At 45.5% G+C, this 18,160-nt stretch overlaps 1 protein-coding gene across 4 annotated transcripts in view; it reads right to left on the reverse strand.

Annotated features, from left to right (window-relative positions):
* Positions 1-18,160, reverse strand: part of TTLL10 (tubulin tyrosine ligase like 10) — a 153,113-nt gene that overhangs the window by 18,475 nt on the left and 116,478 nt on the right. For 3 of the 4 annotated variants that reach the window (XM_019541597.1, XM_019541596.1, XM_019541598.1), the window contains exons 6-10: positions 5,885-6,050; positions 4,047-4,165; positions 3,025-3,145; positions 1,403-1,459; positions 839-924 (exon numbers count right to left, since the gene is read on the reverse strand). In XM_019541597.1, coding sequence (XP_019397142.1) covers positions 839-924; positions 1,403-1,459; positions 3,025-3,145; positions 4,047-4,165; positions 5,885-6,050 — 549 coding nt within the window. The remainder of the gene's footprint in view (positions 1-838; positions 925-1,402; positions 1,460-3,024; positions 3,146-4,046; positions 4,166-5,884; positions 6,051-18,160) is intronic. The other variant, XM_019541599.1, reaches the window with a different exon arrangement.

The following is an 18,160-nucleotide window of genomic DNA, read 5'->3' on the forward strand; positions in this document are numbered from 1 at the left end:
AGTGAATAGAGAATATGCCCTGAAGGGAGTTCTGCTTCCAGCTGCAGGGTGGTGGGGCATATGCATACATATGCAGCAGGCCTCCAGGATGCATTGGTTGGGTGGGTGGGTGGGTGGAGAAGCAAGCAAGCAGCTGACCAGAGGTGCTAACGAGGATAGTCAAGGAAGCCACTGAGGACATAAGTAGGTGGGAAGCCTGGGTCTGACAGTCAGAGTCCCAAGATGCAACTCAGTCTCCAGGGTCTGTTCAGCAACCTGAAGTTAGACTCTGTGTTCAGTGAAAAATATCCTCCGAGTCAGAGAAACTGGGGATGAGCAAGTTATGATCTCTAAATGACCCAAACTTCAGGAGTGCAGGCATTTGGAAGAATATCCCATAGGTCACTGGGTTGTCAGCTGTGAGTCTCCCTATGCCTGATGAAGCCTGTGTCCAAAAAGCAAAGAACTTTTTTTTCCAACTATTTAGTCAGTCTAATAAAAGATATCACATCTACCCAAAGAGTCTTGCCTGCCATAGGTCACAGATATTCACAGGGACTCATGAGCTCACTACTCAGGCTCCAGTCAGAACAGATCAGAAACTGGACTGTCTGCAGGGTGTTTTCTCCCAGTGGACTTGGGGGCAGTTTGGAGAGGTACAGGGGCACCCTGAGAATGCACCAGTGATGTAAAGGACTTCAGTGGAAGGCATGGGATGTGGGGAGCAAAGGGGCCAGGGAAGCTCTGGTAATGCGCGTTTGCTCTTGGGAATCACCCTGATAGCTAAATTAAAGTCTTATTTCCAGCATGAGGTCTCTTGACCTCCTCACTGGCTGCTCACGGGGCCAAGGCTACTCACCATTGTAGACCTCAAAGAAGGCTTCTCTCTCATCCTTTATGTCCAGCCGATAGGATTCTGGAAAAAAATCTTCCATCTTCAGGATCCTGTGGGAGAAATGGGTGCAAGTCACAACCCCCAATCTCCATCTGCAGTCTTCTTAGGGAAGAGATAGGAAGGACATTGATGTGCCTGTGCAGAACTTTGGATTATGGCATTTTCTTTTTCTTTTTCCCTTTTGCAGTTGCATTCCCAAATGTTCTTGCTCCTAAAATCTTCCTTCTCTGCTGAAGGAAAAACCTGAGTCTAAACTCCAGACTCTAAACCCCTCCAAATTTTAGTGAAATGTAGCCTATTATGTGCAATCAGGTGCTCTGCCACAGACCTGGAGCCCCAGGAGGACTATCCCAGAGGGGCTGATCTAGACTGGCCATCATGGCAATGCCTGAATCACCTGTGGATGCAAACTGGAAGATCGAAACTAAACATGATCAAATGGGGCTACTCTAATGACACAAATATTTGTGCATATGATGAAGCACAGACTATGGAGCACCTGTTTGTTTGCTGACTCCTTGGTGAGACCTGTACCAAGGAGGACCTTGCTGCGGCATTGGAAAGAGCCACTGCTGGTGTAAAATCCTGGGGAAAAAACATCTAGTTTGTGACAAGGACATGAGATGAAGAAGAAAAAGAAGCAAAGTTCAAATCTGGGTCTGAACTCAGAACCCCTCTAGAAGCATAATATCCCGGGTTTCCTCTGGCTTTGGGACAATGGTGAATATATGTTTTCTATAATGTATCAGTGGCAGGTGAGGTATGAGCAAAACTAGCACTTGGGACAGATTCATCTTGTGGAAAAAGCCATCTCTGGGGTTCGGGGTAGAGCATGTGCTACTGCAGGACCAACTATTTTCTTAAGCTCTAGAGTATTTCTGTTGGCCTCGATGATGGGCTCTATATGCTAGGTTTGCTGTACACTGAGAGTGTTTCAGGTAACCATGGCAGAGGGGGTTTTTGATAGATCACATAGCCCAGGAGCAGAGGTGGTAATATGCTGTTGTCTCATATCTACCCAGTGCTCCACAGCTTCCAGACTTCCCATCTCATCTCTCACCTGCAGCACGTGAGGGGGTTACTGCAACGGGTACCTTGGGGATCGTGTGTTTCTAGAGCCCCGGGGACATACAAAAGAAGGGTTGTTTTTTTTTCCCCCCCTAACTCCCTCCTTTGAGGCTCAGGAACAAAAATAATTTAAGAAATTAAGAAAGAAGTACCTTTTTGTGTCTCCCTTTTCAAACCCAAAGAGATTGAGCTCACAGAGCAGGGGGGGAAGTGGTTTTTAGCACATCTACAAGCAAAGAGCAAAATGCATGCTCCTTTTTTTTTCAGGAGAAGAAACAACTGAGCCCACACAACTGCAGACCAAGCCAAGGCCCATAAAAACATGTGTCTCTGAACATCTAGGGCAGGTTAGATCAGATGAGGTGAAGCAGAAGATCTGAACCAAGCAATCGAATTGCTGCTGAGTGCAAGAAGCTGACTACTTTGTTCGGTTCAAAGTCACCATGGGCCTGGTCCAGAACTTGCTGCAGTTGGTAGAAAGACCCTCCTTGCTGCCTTTGAACTTGGGATCAGAGTGTTGAGTTTAAAAGCCGAGTAAAAGGAAGCAACAGGGAAGAAAGATCAGAGGTTAAAGAACCTGAGAAAAGAGCAGACGAGTGAAGAGAAACCACACTAAACACTAGATCTGATTGTGCTGGGTTACTTGGTAGGATATGCCGCATGATTACCATGCTATCTAGTGAAACCAAGGCTAAATGCAGTGGCTTGGGTAGCTTTTCAGCCAGTCCTTGCTTTATCCATCCTCAGGGGAGTTGTACGCCCTGGGCTGAATCACTCGCGTAATGATTTTGAAATGTGATAAGATCAAAGCAGAGAAGTTTGATTAGAGCGTAATCCAGATGCCTGAGGAGGAGAGAGAGAACCCTGAATCATGGCAAATAGGAGGAAGGAGTTGTTTTAGCCACAAAATAGTGGATGAACCAAGAATTCCTGTGGTAGATCTCCCAAGCCCAGCTCTAATGTTTGGGTGACCCCCAACCAGAGCGGTAGCTGTTTGTCCAGCCAGGTCATGCTTGGGGTACCCCTTCCAGTTAGTATAGGTTTCTAATATGGCCACATCTGATAGGATGGAGAGGCCTTACCTGGTGTTCAAGGTCTTGCTGATTTTGCTCATCACCCGCTCATACTCCCGCAGGCTGCACAGAAGGCCAACTTTGGTAGTAAGGACTTTATTGTTGGGGATCTGGTAGAGAAGCTGTTCACCTGTATTAAAAACAACAAACCCTCTCTTTAATGGATTGCACAGCGCAGTCTGGGTCTGCTAAAAAAAACCTAGGGAGGGGGCCCTGGGCCATTGAGTTGAGCCCTCTGTGTTTATTCCCAGGCTATCATTAACGAAATCACCACTTTGGATTCCCAGCACAACAAAGGGCTTGTCAAGGAGCTGAAAGGAGGGAGTAGGAAACCATCAGCTGAATATGAGCACCTACTCCCCCTCCTTCAAAAGCTCCTATCGTCCTTCTGAATGAACAGGACAAACACCTTAGGAAGTCCCAGCTTAGCTCTTCTCTGCCTCAGTTTCCCTGTTGCTAAAACCGTTGTGTAAACACTACATAGCAAAACGAAAAATGTTGTTGCCCTGAAATAGCTATATATGAAATAGCTCACAGACTGTCTTTGGACTATGCCGAATCCATCCCAAAATGGCTGGTCCTGGAGTATTTGCGGCCATATATACACATTGCCAACAGCCACACATCACTTGATCGTTTCAACAATCCGTGTGTTGGGTCATGCGTGTAAGAAACGGGCAGGGGGTACCATGAAGTCCAGATGTACGGCGTGACTCAGTCATTTGGTGTCATGTACTATTAAGCTGGGTTGCAATGTTATGGCTAAGAGCAGGATTTGCCCAGATCCTGCCTCTGTCTCTCTCCATGTACACAACCTGCTTCATCTTGCTAGCTGAGCCAATACAGTGGCATCTTCTCGTCTTGCCAATTTAAACCAGCTTACCCTCGTCTGAGTTCACCTCTGTGTGTCTTTCCCCCCTCCGTCCTCCTGCAAGGATGCCCAGGCACCGCTGCCCAGCCAGAGAACGGTTCTTCTCCTTATGGCCTCTCTGAGTCACCACTTCCCTTACAGCCCACTTCGACCTCTTTACCTTCTTTGAAGTTGTAATAGGTCTCCCGACACTTAGTCTCGCACCACTTCAGTTTGTAATCCTCCCTCTTGTTGTCATAGATACGCTGCCAGCCCTTGCTTCTGCAGTAGATGCTCACCCTACAAGGAAAACAAAACAGCAAAGCAGCTTCTGCTGTTAATGAAGACTTAATTAGCTCGGGGGCCTTAAATTCCCCAAGGGTCTCTTGGAGGGCTGACTCAACAACACCTAGGAGCCCCGAGGTGAAGAGAGGAGGAGGGAAACAATTTCTCTCCCTCCTCTCTAGCTAATTAGAGTGTATGCTGGTGGGACTGTCACTTCACACTTAGCAAGTGGGGTGGTACCACGGTTCCTGGGAAGTAACAGCCTCTTTAATGAAGGCTGATATATCAAACAGGGTTATTGTAGTTGGGATGGAAGTGGTCCTCACGGGATCCTGTATTGCTTTGCACAGTGCCAGGCTTGGCCAGAAACCTATCAAAGACCTCAAAAAGAGGGGATGAAGTTGTCACGGGACGGACAGACATGTGGGTGTAAATAACAGGTTTCCCCTGCTTTATGAGGGTTGTGTATGTGCGAATTCGCTCTTATGCGATGACCCTTTTTATACCAAAAATTCATTCTATGCGAGGTAAATTCACTTATGCGATCGGTGGGGTGGAAGCTGACAATCAGCTGCTTTGTGCAGTGCATTGATGCCATAGGAGGAGGAGGAAAAAAATATTTGGTGGGTGGCGGTGCCCGGGCCCATCAGCACGGCACCCTGGGAGCTGTAAGCCATGAAGGCGCCTGGCAGCAGTGTCCGCAGCCACCGCTCAAGGTGGCGGGTGCCTGTGCTTCTGGAGCTGCAGCTGCCCCGGGAGCAGCGCTACGCCACGTCAGTACAGTGGAGATCTTGGAACGTATCCCTATTTGTTACATTGTAAAGTGGGTTCCCGGTATGTGAATTCGAGTTATACACCGTTTTCCAGGAACGCACCTACAGCATAAAGCGAGGGAAACCTGTAGAGGGAGCTGGTGTCTGGGTAGTTAGGGGGAAAATCAGTAAATATGAAGCCTGATTCATCCCCCACCCCACCGGAGTTTGCATCTAAGGTTCTTAGGTTCATGTGTCAAAGCAGATCTTGGTAGGTGAAAAAGGTTTCAGAAAACAGGTTACAGGAATGATGTGACGGCTGAGGGAAAAAATGCCTTCAAGGCAAAGATTTAAAAAGTTCAGTCGGTTATGGTCTGTGTGTTTGTAGATCATCTAAAATAACAGGGCCTGGTTCCCTAGGCACCATAAATAAATAGGGATGCTGAAGTTTATTAAAGACAATGTTGAGCAATGGTTTGGCTACAGTTTGCCAGTACCCACCTACAGAACAGACCAATGATAACAACAGATGGCTCTTGAAGTTAGCAGGAAAAAACAGATAATAAGTGGGGGGAACTATACTTTTCAGAGGCTTTCACAAGAGCCAGATGATACCAGCCATGTTGTGCAGGAGCTCATGTTATACAGTGCTGATGGGTTAAAACTAGGGTTGCTGCGGGGCACCAACTCTGCTTGGCTCTGAGTGATTTCTGAACAACACAACAGGATTTGGAGGCTGGAAGTTAAAGCCAGGCAGAGCCAGAAAAGAATAAATGACTATTTCCTTAGCAGTGAAAGCAGTATTACAGGACGTCCAGGAAGAACTTCGTCACTGGGAATGCCTAAATTCAGACTAAATACCTTTAAGTGACAGCTGAAACAGAGGCTTGAGGCAGAGATGAGGGTGGGAGGCTCTACAGCTTGTCCTAAACAGGAGGTGAGAGGATTGTAGCTGGTGTACCATAGGAGAAGAACTACTTACAACCCTGCTCCATTAGCACCACCAATGTAAAAGAATGGCCCCGGCCCCTGAGGCTCCGGCTTCCTCTCTTCTGGCTCATCTGCTTCAGTGGCTGTCTTCTCATTTCCTTTATTCCCTTTACACCTGGCTTCATCCACCAGCCTCCCTTCAGAAGTATTGGAAGCAACTGCAAGAATTGGAATTGGGGAGATTTCAGCCAGCCTGAAGACAACTTGTCTAATAAAGTCATGCCACCGCCACCGCGGGGAAGCTGGGAATGGCGAAGACTTTGTGCTATACAGATTAAGTGGCATCACATTGCACAGTTTCCAGATAGAGGAGGCATTGGAGATTCTTCTGAGGGCAGATACTTGGGTGTAATAACACCACTAGCATAGGATGGACGTGTACCAGAAAAATGTGCAAAGACATCTTTGATGGTCTGTTCTAAGTATGGTGCTCAGCCAGGGCCCAGCATGAAACGGAGACGGGACTTGGTTGCAGTTAAAGCACAGGGCTGAAATTCAGGAGAACGGCATTGCTACAGACTCCTTGGGCAATTTTACTTCACCTCTGTGCCCCAGGTCCTTATCTGCACATGGGGATAAGAACGGAGCTGGAAGGTACCTCAAGGAGGTCACCAAGCTCCTACCGAAGGCAGGATCCTCCCTGCCCAAACCAGCCCAGGCAAAGGTTTGCCAAACCCAAGCTTTAGATCTTCCAGCGATGACTATCTCGCAGCCCCTCCAGGGAATGTGTTTCAGTGCCGAACCACCTACATCTAATATCCAACCCAAATTTCTCTGGTTGCAATTATTATATCCCTGGGGGTGGGGATAGAGGGGGACTGCATGGATACATTTGTTATTGCTGCAGGATCATAGATATTAGCAAGACGGGGCTGTAAAATGCCTAGCAGTAAGTCACCCCTATCAGAAATGCAAAACTACGAAGTCTGTAGGCGTTTTTGGCTTGGGTAGGGAGGACAGACTAAGCCACTCTTTTGCCAGTGGCTCCACTCAGACTAATCGCATTTGGAAGCAGATGTTTGTGTGTCTGTTTTACAGCCTCTCAAATTTTGCCAAGCATGCAGGACATGACGGTCCTGGGGTCTCTTTTCCAGAGCCAGGCAGCCGGGAAATGGAACGGTACAGATTTAATTGTGAGGACGACAGTGGTAGTGGGTACGTGGGTGGGAATGAGAAATGTTCAGCTTGCTTCAGCTTGGTAACTAATCAGGTCAGGCCTTGTCAGGCTTCTGTTACTTTTTCTGAGATCCTAAGGCTCAGAATCTAATGAATTTGCAGAGGATGATAATGATTTTCAGAACAACGCTAATGAGATCTGCCTCGTTTTCGAGGGCTGCAGTCTGATTTCTGGAGGAACGGACAGGGCCAACATACAGTTTCAGCAAACAGGAGACAGATAGCTAGGTTTTTTGCCTCTACTAGGTATGACAAACTTATAGTTGAGAGGGTTGAACCAGGCCTCAAAAAATATGGGGTTGGTCCCTGCCTCTCCTACAGCTTCCCTCTGCGATCTGGGCAAGGTTTAATAGTTTCATAGTTTCTAGGGTCGGAAGGGACCTGAGCAGATCATCTAGTCCGACCCCCCGCCATGGCAGGAAAGAGTACTGGGGTCAAACGACCCCAGCAAGGTGTACATCAAGCCTCCTCTTAAAGCCCCCCAGGGTAGGGGCCAGCACCACTTCTCTTGGAAGTTGGTTCCAGATCCTAGCCACCCTGACCGTGAAGTCGCGCCTCCTGGTGTCCAGTCTGAATCTACCCTCTGCCAGCTTGTGCCCGTTATTCATGGTTCTTGGAGCCTTGCCTCCCATCTGCAAAAGGAGGCTGATAATGATTTCTTCCCCCCATCTTTCACTGATGTAGACTGTATACTCATTGGGACAGGAGCCACCTCCTGTGCCTATGCCTACTATTATGCTACTCTCTGGTGCTGGTGGTTGTGGCTGGTGTTCAGTTGGTTAAACGTTATACAGTTGTCATTGTTGACATGAGGCTTTCCTAGCAGTGTTCATCTGTAGATCTCAAACTGTCCGATAGAAGCTGTCCGTATCTTAATAGAATGAAGCCTTGATCTCAGTCGGAGGTTTTAAATTACTACCCTAATATCAGCTAAGATTTTCTAGGTGCTGTTACCATGCAGGTCAGCCTTGTCCTCATGAGAACCATTCTTATTATGGGTGAACCATTCTATAGCACACACAGGAGACAATGCTCTTTCAGCCACATTATGCACCACTATTGACCAGTTACCTTACCATAGAGACTACATGCAGAACCTGAGTGCCATCACAGTCTCCAAAGCCAATTGCTTGCTTCGCTAGGCGAGATGCTAAATGCAAAAGTGTATGATGATTCTCCCGACTGGCCCAGATGCTGTCAATAGGGATGCTGAGATGGACTTCAGTGGGAGCATAAGGATGGAGGGGTAATAGTCTAAGCATCTGTCCTCCAAAGGGTTCTACATGTTCTCCAATAAATCTAAAGACTGATGGCGAGATGTTATGTCAGTGTAAATCCATGTAACTCCATTGACTTTAATGGAGCTGTCCTGATTTATGCCGGCTGAGGGCCTGAGCCTAAGAGACTATGAGATTAAAACAGTAATTGCAACTGCAATAAAACCATAAATAAGGCCAGTGAGCTAGTCTGGAGGTGGTAAAGCATAAAAATGAATGAATAGTCTAAATTATCTGAGAAGAGGACTGGAATGAATTTGTGACCCTTCACAAACATAGGCATAAAAACCTCAATCTTGCCTTGCATTATGAGATAGCTTGGAAAAAAAGGGACTGAGACTAGTTTTCAAATACAGATGTCCTCATTTGGATGCTCATAGAAGAACTTGGGCAAGGCAATGTCTATTTTTTGTGTCCAAGTGTTTGTCTCACTATGTGACCTGGATGGGTTAATTAGATGCCATGTTTTCAGACTAGACCTACCTAATCCATGCTAATGCTACATTTAAGTATTCAGATACACATTTAATTTTTTTTAAATTTTTTTTTTTTACATCTCGCTTGCAATCTTGTACCATAAGCTCTGAAGTATAGTTATCTGCAAAAGGGTATACAAAAATGCATCTCTTGGATTGAGGCAGACAAAGTTATTTGGGCAAAATGTGATGTCTTTTACTAGGCCAAGTAAATAGTTGGGAAAAATGTTCTGTGCAAGTTTTCAGGCACAAACACCCTTCTTCAGGTATAGGGAGAGTCTGCTGGTGTTTGTGTGCTCTTCTGGGTTGACTATTTCCTCCACTTGAGAATATTAAGGACTCTCAGTAATGACCCATATCAAGTGCACCCAGAAGCTGTAAGGATGGCACAATGAAGGGGGTAATTATTCTGAAGTTATCTAAGGAAAGGAGAAAAGAATGAAAAGGGGAAAGCTGTTTACTGCCTCTGCTTATTTTACTACCCATGATTATTGGTGGTTCCTTTTCAAATGTGCACCTGAACTTGTCCTTTCTGATTTCTAAGCATGTGGAAGCTGCAAATAAAAAAAACACAATATCTGCTATTCACCACTAATGACCACAGTCTGGGGGTGAACCACCTAGAGCCATCTCTGAGCACTGTTGGTAACCTCCATGAGAATAGCTTTCCTAGTTCAGATCGTGAACCCGGGCTGAATTTCTGCAATGTCCAAGATTGCTCAAATCCTGGGCTTTAGCTTGACCCTTCTCAAGTGCTTTGATACAAGGAAGTAGCACTAAATTGAAATTGAAACCAGCACGGGTTAGTCACAAGTAGATCCAGCCTGACAAACCTTACAGCCTTTTTACAACCAGGTCACACACTGCCTTGACATGGCAGCTGAGGCAGATGTCATCTACCTGGATTTTAAGAAGGCCTTTGAGACAGTTTCGCATCCTATTCTCTTAAGGAAGCTAGCAGGCTGTGGAGTGGACACCTACACAGTCAGGTGGGCGGCCAAGGGACGCACCCAGAGAGTGGTGGCGGACAGGTTGTTTTCAGCCTGGAATGAGGTGAGCAGTGGGGTCCCGCAGGGTTCAGTCCTTGGACCGGTGCTGTTTAATATATTCATCAGTGATTTGGACATGGATGTGGAGAGCACCCTCTCCAAGTTCGCAGATGATACCAAGTTATGGGGCAAAGTTAACACACCGGAGGGCAGGGAGCAGATACAGGCTGACCTGGACAGATTGATCAGTGGGCAGAATGAAATAGGATGCAGTTCAACAAAGACAAATGTAAGGTACTCCCCCTAGGGAGGACGAATCCCCAGCACACCTATAGGTTGGGGGAAGACCTCCTCAGCAGCTCAGCAGCTGAGAGGGATCTTGGAGTCATAATTGACTCCAAGATGAACATGAGCCGGCAGTGTAACAAGGCCAGCAGCAAGGCCAATTGCACCTTGTCGTAGATTAGCAGATGCATAATCAACAGATTGAGGGAGGTGATGCTCCCCCTGTATGCGGCATTGGTCAGGCCACCGCTGGAGTACTGTGTCCAGTTTTGGGCGCCGCACTTCAAGAGGGACGCAGAGAATCTGGAGAGGGTCCAGAGGAGGCCACTCATATGATTAGTGGTCTCTGTGCAAGACCCTACGAGGGGAGGTTGAAGGATCTGGATCCCTTCAGCCGTCACAAGAGACGTTTGAAGGGAGACCTTGTAGCCACCTATAAGTTTATGAAGGGAGGACAACAGGGAATTGGAGATGCGCTATTTATCAGAGTACCCATAGGAGTAACTAGGAATAATGGGTGCAAACTCGTGGAGAGTAGATTCAGGTTAGACATCAGGAAGACATTTTTTACAGTAAGGGTGGTTAGAATCTGGAACGGGCTGCCAAGAGAAGTGGTGCTGTCACCTAACTTGGAGGTCTTCAAGAGGAGGCTTGATAGTCACCTGGCTGGAGTCATCTGACTTGGGTCCTCTTTCCCAGCGGGGGCAGGGGGTTAGACATGATAATACTTTGTGGTCCCTTCCGACTCTACAGTCTATGACTATGAATGCAGGACACAGCTCAGAAGTGTATTTGTGCTGTGGAGGGGAGGAGACGGTTGTATGCCTCACGGATAGTTCATTTTGTGGGATTTCAGGGCCCTTCTATAGCTCAGGGAAAGTTTCATGCCCAGGGCAGATCTCCATGAATTGCTCCTTATTAATTATGGGTATTTTGTAGCTATTGTTCGAGTGGGCAGGGAGAGGTGGGGTTCTTGTGTTTGCTGGAGAAGTATGGAGGCAAGAAGCCTGCCAAGAAGAAAATCCTTACACGTAGGATTTTGAATTTCACATCCTCCTGCCATCAGACCTGGCTCACATGTGCAGTAGGCTTTGACTTTTTTTTTTCTCAATGGGTTTTCCTCTGTGTCCCTGAGCTACTCAAGATCATTACTGTGTGTGGAGTTCCATAGTATTAAAGGTACTGATCGCCTGTCAGCCAAGTGACACAGGAGATGAATCCTTATTGCATAGCATCTTTTAAGTCTTGGACCCACTCTAAGATTTGTTAACTGAAGGGACAATTCCCTGGGTGCCTTATTTGTGGCTAAGGGCTTATTGTTAGACTGCTTTCTGCAGACCCATAAACTAAGGATTCTCAGCTGTAGGAGATGGATGAAGCTGGCTGTCTTGTCCAGAAGAGAAAGTGAATGAGCTGCATGCATCTTTTCCACCCTCTCAAAGGAATCCTTAGATTTTTTTGCTAAATAAAGGTTGAAGCTGGGAGGGTTAAAGTTAGGAAGTTTAAGGATGCTGAAACAGACTCCTAGGATCTACTTCGTCAAATGCCTGCTGCACTAACTAGTCTGCATTAGTTAGTTGCTATTTTGAACTAACTCAGCTTCTCCTCTGCCGAGTATGCACACCCTGTACATGCTAAGTGCCTCGGCCCCATCCTGAATGATGGTTGCCGATGCATCACTGGCTGTCTGAAGCCTACCAGCCCAAATGGTGTGTGCCTGCTGGCTGGCATCGCTTGGCCTAACCTCAGAAGAGCAGTGGTCAGCAGGAGAGAACGACTGAGACAAGCGGAAGATGTGAGACACTCGCTGTATGACCATCCCGCAGCACATCAACGTCTGAAGTCATGCGGGACCTTCCTCGCCAGCACCCAACCTCTCCATCCCACACCTGAAGAGACACAATTACAGATGTGGAATGAGAGGCTGAAGAAAATACCAGACAGTGAAAAAATGGATGTTCCAGCGGCTGAATCCTTACCGCCAGGGGCTGACAAACCTTGGCACAGGTGGCGATGTCTCCACTACCTACATACCTGTACCAGAGTCAGACGTTTCAAGGAACTAATGAAGAAGTGGGGTATGCCACTGGTTCAACCACCTGCGACTGGCACAGAGTCTCAGACTATGCATCACCTGCTGCAATCCCTGCTGCTCAAAGGCATGTTTACAATGCAAGATCTTGCATGCAAAGTACAATAAAAGAGCACACGCGTGTGCAACAAAGGCTCCTGACAGATGTGGAAAAAACCCACAAAACAGCACTTCACCAGAAGAGGTGAAGAGATTCAATCAGCTATTAGATAAAAGCACCAAGAAGCCCCGCTGAAGCGCTCGATCTATGGAGGCTGGGTGGGCTGGGTCCAATTAATGCAATGCCTCTTTTCGGCATGCGTTGGGCTCAGGTCTCACTGAGCCTAAAGTAAAGCACCATTTATTTTTTATTCATGTCTGTAAGCAGCTAAAGTGGTCAAATGCAGTGTGGAGACACGAGAAGATTATGAAACGCAGGGGGGAGAAAGAGGTGCTCTGTATTGGATTTTTTTTAGCTGTCGAGTGGTCCTCTGGTTATTTTTTTTTTCATCCTGCAATTTTTTTTTAATGCAGCTAATGTCACCTGGATGGCAACTGGCAAAGTACCTTATTGGTGGCATTATCAAGTGTTTAGATGTCTAAGAATTATTGATTTGGGGGCGGGGGAGTCAGATCTTAGTCTATTAGATGCTGAAGGGTGTTTTTCACCCTGCTCCAAACCTGGCAAAGCTTTTAACCTCCTCACTGTTTTGTTGTTGTTTGTTTGTTATTTGTGACTTGGGCACCTATTTTTGTAACGCACCCTCATTTTAGCCTGAAAACTAAGATGCAATCACTAAAATCCCTTTTTATATAGATATGAATATAGATATTATATATCTATATATGTAATATATGCAGATCATAAAATATATATAGATAATATATCTATCTATATTAGATAGGTAGATAGATAGGTAGGTAGATCCTATTAGGTGCCTAATAGATGGCGGAGGATCTGGTCAACATAAATTTTAACTTTTCTGGCACAAGAAAAGGATGTGATACACTGAGGCTGCTTCCAGAACCAGGCTATGCTTCCACCCCTGCTGTCACAACCCTGCTGGATCTATAGTAGAGATCCCATCCCAGTTAAGATAGAGTTGTCATCTGAAATTCTGAATTCCCTAAACAGTTCATCAGGCAACCTGTGCAATATTCAAAGCAAGAACCTCTAACACTGTGATTCTCAATCTGGGTACCTGTGTGATATTAGCACTGTTAGGTGGGCAAACACCTACACACGATTCACAAGATAAACTCAAGAGATTTCAAATAAGAATCCACAGTGTCAAAAAAACCCTTTCAGCCCTGTTGTGGTCTTTCTGAGATCTTTGCAACAGAAGAATTGCCCTAGTATTTTTCTGTAGTCGGGAAACAAGTGAAAACGGAGGTGGAGTTTTCTGAGGGGTGCTTCGAGTTCGAAAAGGTCAAGAACCACCGGTCTGGCAGAACATACGCTGAGCAGGAAAGACCTTTCAAACACGTCTTTAATGCTTTCCCTCCTAACCGCATTGTCTTTTTCTGCTTAGTTCTGAGGAGCCTCCTGGTCAAAGAGCATGCACTTTCTTTTTTCAAGCAATGTCTAACAAGGAGAGAAGAAAAAGATTTCCTTTTATGCCTCAAGCAGTAAGACGCCACCATTTATTTCATGATTAGATCTTCTTGTCCTCCATATTTGTGCTGGGGGAGCTTCACTGACTTGAGTAGAATTATTTGACTGTGATGCTAGAAAAAAACCACGCTCACTGGTGACCCGAGTGTTTCACCTGCATAGTACTTTTTACATTAAACCCTACCATAAAGCTTATTCATTCCTTCTTACCTGAGAAGTATGTGGGCCTTTTGATTGTTAAAGAGGGCGGAAAGCAGAGCAGCTTTTCCTTGGAGACATTTTTTGTTAAGGGACCAGATGGTGTATCTGCATCTCCCCCTGAAGCCATAGCATCTAAAAGTTGGTTCACTCATCATAAGGTTAAGTGTGATGTCATCTATGACTTTCACATAATATTACTGGGTGCCTGCGATATGAAAAAGATGGGAAAGAGCTGGTGGGTTAAAAGGTTCCTCGTATTAGATCTCTATTAGAGTTGACTAAGATGTTCTAGTCAATTCTAACGGAGAGCTGACGGAATAATATATTCTGGTGTGGACGCCTTTATCCCTATATCAGGGCAAGGACACCTGTACAGGCATGCGTGTGTACCACTTTAGCTATATTGCTATAGATAAAGTGATGCAACTGTTGCATACAGGCAAATCTGAACAGAACCAAGCATTTTTCATACCAAAAGCAATGTGCTCACTTTCAACAAAAAGTAATCAACCAACCTGAATACAAAGAAACAGCTTCCTAAGTGAACAATTTCTGATTTAAGCAATCCTTACCTTTGTCTAAATTCACTCTCAAAAACAGACTACCCCTGCTATTCTGTATGCTTAGAGATTCATTGGCTCAGGTGTATTCAGACCGGAGCTCTTTCATCCCTTGAGAAGCTGATTTGAATCTTGGCTGGGCCAGTGAAGTCCAAAAGCCTTTACCAGCAGAGATATATTTTACATGAAATAGGTTGGGAGTTTCAGGCCAGCATCAGATGGTGCCCAGGTGTCCACTTCACAAAAAAATAATCATTGCCTTGTTGTTCTTGTTATTCTTGGCAGAAAAGACCAAGAATTGGATAGGCCATGGTGACTGCACTTTCGATGAACAACCAGGTAATACCAAGCTGGAGATGTGCGTACATTGTGAAATTTGATGTTGGCCTAAACCCAAAGCACCTTGTCTGCCTATGTTGGTCTGAATGCAGCCAAAGGTCAGGGTTCCTGCAATGAGAAGATGCTGAAGAGTTTGGTATTTTTTATGAAACTTGACTCTGGATCCAGCTCGGACCTCTTGCAAAATTCAGCCATGATCTTTGGCTATCCTGAGCCTGTACTGCATTAGGCTTCCATTCCCAATGACTGTTGGAGTTATACAGCCTTTTCCTGCAGTTGGCTATCCCTCTCAATTTCTTTTCCCAGAGTTGCAAAAACCTGAGGCCCCAGTTCTTTAAAATCTAGGTGACTATTCTTCCCTACCCTTTAAACTCCCACAAATAGACTAAAAAGGCCTGATTTTGAGAGAGGGCTGAGAGTTTGAAGTTCTGTCAGCTTCTATCAGAGCCAAAAAAACTTTAATGAAAAATGAAAAAAAAAAATTGAATGATCTATATTCTCTTTGCATCACTTATTTGAAACCTTCCTGTAACATGCAGAGTTATATAATCTCGATATGAATAATTCCCTCGGCTATCTTCCACATCAGTCAGGCATGGCCTAGAAATCTAGAATTGAGCACGGGGCGGGGACACCGACACCTCTTTTCCAAAGGAGTTTTACAGAGATTGCCACCAAGATAAATTGTACTCAGGTTAAACATCTGTGTGTTTACAGGGTAGATGACAATGAATATGACTCCAGCTACACTTGCACAATAAGATCATGTTATAATGGAACTTATGATATCTGAGACATCAGGATATTAATCTCTTTAAGGGGAAAAACTGGCTCCACTGAAACCAGTGGGAATGTTGCCATTGACTTCAATAGGTCCAGGATTTCACCCGTTGACTACGATCCACATTTTTGCCTCTTTGTTTTAAGGCGTTGGTTTACAGAAGGCTCTCTAATGAATATGCTGTCTCCATGGGCAAGTAGGTTTTCCTAGGCAGAGTTGAGACAAAATCAGTTCCTCTTTTCTTGCAAAAATGACGCTCCCCGCTCTTTCCTCATTTTTGTTTTTTTTGTTTTGGTATCTTCCTGGGGGCTATTTCTGGACTCTTCCTTTCTGCCAATTTTTTTCCTCTTTGGGTTTCACAACCTCCCCCACCTCCCCCCCAGTACCTAGTCAAGAGGTTAACAGAAGACTTCTGGTTACTGTAATTATTATCTCCTGCCGTGGCCTTGCATCATTTCTCAAAAGATCTTCGATCATTTAGCAGACAGCTGTTAAGTAAATCTCAGTACCTCCAACTCTCTTTCTGAGATTGGGAAATAATAATTCCCATTTTAGAGAAGAAAAAACAGAGAGAGGTTTTTCACCAGATCACATAAGCACAGACAGGGGCATAAAGAACAGTCCTCTGTGCCCCTGCTGTATCCATCACAAGGTGACAGAGTATAGTGGTACCAATTTAGATCTTTCTGACCCAATCTTTACAATTTCCATGTAAGCTGGCATCTCTGAAGAAGACAATGGCAGTTCAGTCAGTCATACCACCCTGTTTAAATAAGCCATGACCTCACCTCCAAACCATCTAGGGTATTTGTGCGAGAAGGAAAGGGAAAGGAAGAACACAGAGTGCTATGGCGTTTTTTAGCAACGTCGCAAAGCTTCCTAGGTTTTTCATGTGACATAGGACTGAGATTGTGAAAACAGGACTGACCAGCAAAATGCCTGGGATTGGGAAATGGCTTAATGCAAAAAGATGAGCATTTCCACGGAGAAGGCTTTGTCTTATTTATTTAACTCCATTCTTCAGATAAAGACCTGTCTGCAAAATATTTTGAGAAAGGGGCCCAATCTAGTTTTGTTTGCCTTTCATGCCAAATGGAATTGGTTGTGCCCCACCCAACGGCCCACGTAACGTCATTTGATTGCAAGATTCCTGATGGTATTTATAAGTGCGGGACCGAAATCAGTGCCTTGCCAGTCTCCCAAACCGTGGCTAACAGATAAATCAGCATTTTATTGCAAGGACGCACAAAAAAGACAACTTGTCCTCAACAACACATTAGAAAGCATTCTTCTTCAATAAAAGGAAGATCTCTTTTATTGGAAGAGGAAGACCGTTTTGTTGAATAGAAGATCTATTACTCAGCCTCCTATAATCAGCATATCTGTACGGGGTCAATCTAGTGCTCTGACTGAATACAGGCTATTGCTTCTGTTTACAGTAAAGCACAGGGTGTGTGACAGCCTTGTGTTTTTTCCCACCAAGCTTGATGATTCATGAGACTAAGGGTCATGCCCTTTTGAACAGCACTTAGTGCTTTATTCAATGAGACTGCTCCAACTCCCTTGAGAGGCAGTGAATTAATTGGAGGGAGATGAAACCCTCTTTTATCAGCATTTCCTGAAGTGATCTTTAATAGGGAGGGGCAAGCTCAATGTGACCAGCGTTCAACCTCCCTTGCTCACAGTGGCTTGGAAAGCTCAGCTGGTACTAAGACACGGTCGGGTTCCTGTTTTACCGCAACCAAAGCAGCAGGCGGGGAGGGGGAGAATGAAAATATCTCGCCAAAGTGAGCTGAAAACCAGAGCAACAGGAAAGCCATGTATCAAGGGCCAAATCCTGGACTGGTTAATCTAAGAAACTTCTACTGAAACCAGTGCAGTTGCTTCAGCTGGCCTCAGATTAAAACTGGCCTGGAGAACACTAGGGCAAAGGAGAAGAAAGGCTTATCTAATAGAAACATAGCAAAGGCCAGTGTTATTCTCAAGGCTGCCAAAGCTAAACTCCAAGAGGCAGGCTATATAATAAGACAAGGCTTTCTGTCACACATGTGGCCTGTTCTCCTGTGACACCTACTGCTACCATTGTATATGGTGCATCACAATTCACTTATAATTGTACAAGATGAAATTCTGATCCTGTCCAAGGCAATGGAAATTGCCATTGGCTTCTATAGGGTCAAGATGTCACCCATTGGCTTCTAATATGCATCTTTTGTAAGCATGCACATTAGGCCTGTGCGAGTAGGCAGCTATTCAATCCGGCTCAGATCCAAGTCCTTTGGATGCCAGGGATCCAATCCAGAGCTCCGGATCGGGTTCCCACTTCGATCTGGCTGAAGTGGCTCCGAAGATTCAGAGCTGCCTCAGAGATCTGGCCATAGGGTATAATGGGGAATCAATGAAATATTGATAACTCAGAGGTTATCTTGACCTCTGATCACGTGCGTGGCTCTCCTCTGGACTCTCTCAAGCTTCTCCACATCCTTTTTGAATTCTGG

This window comes from Crocodylus porosus, unplaced genomic scaffold (assembly GCF_001723895.1).
Source record: "Crocodylus porosus isolate Cpor-Errol unplaced genomic scaffold, CroPor_comp1, whole genome shotgun sequence".
Lineage (NCBI taxonomy): Eukaryota > Metazoa > Chordata > Crocodylia > Crocodylidae > Crocodylus > Crocodylus porosus.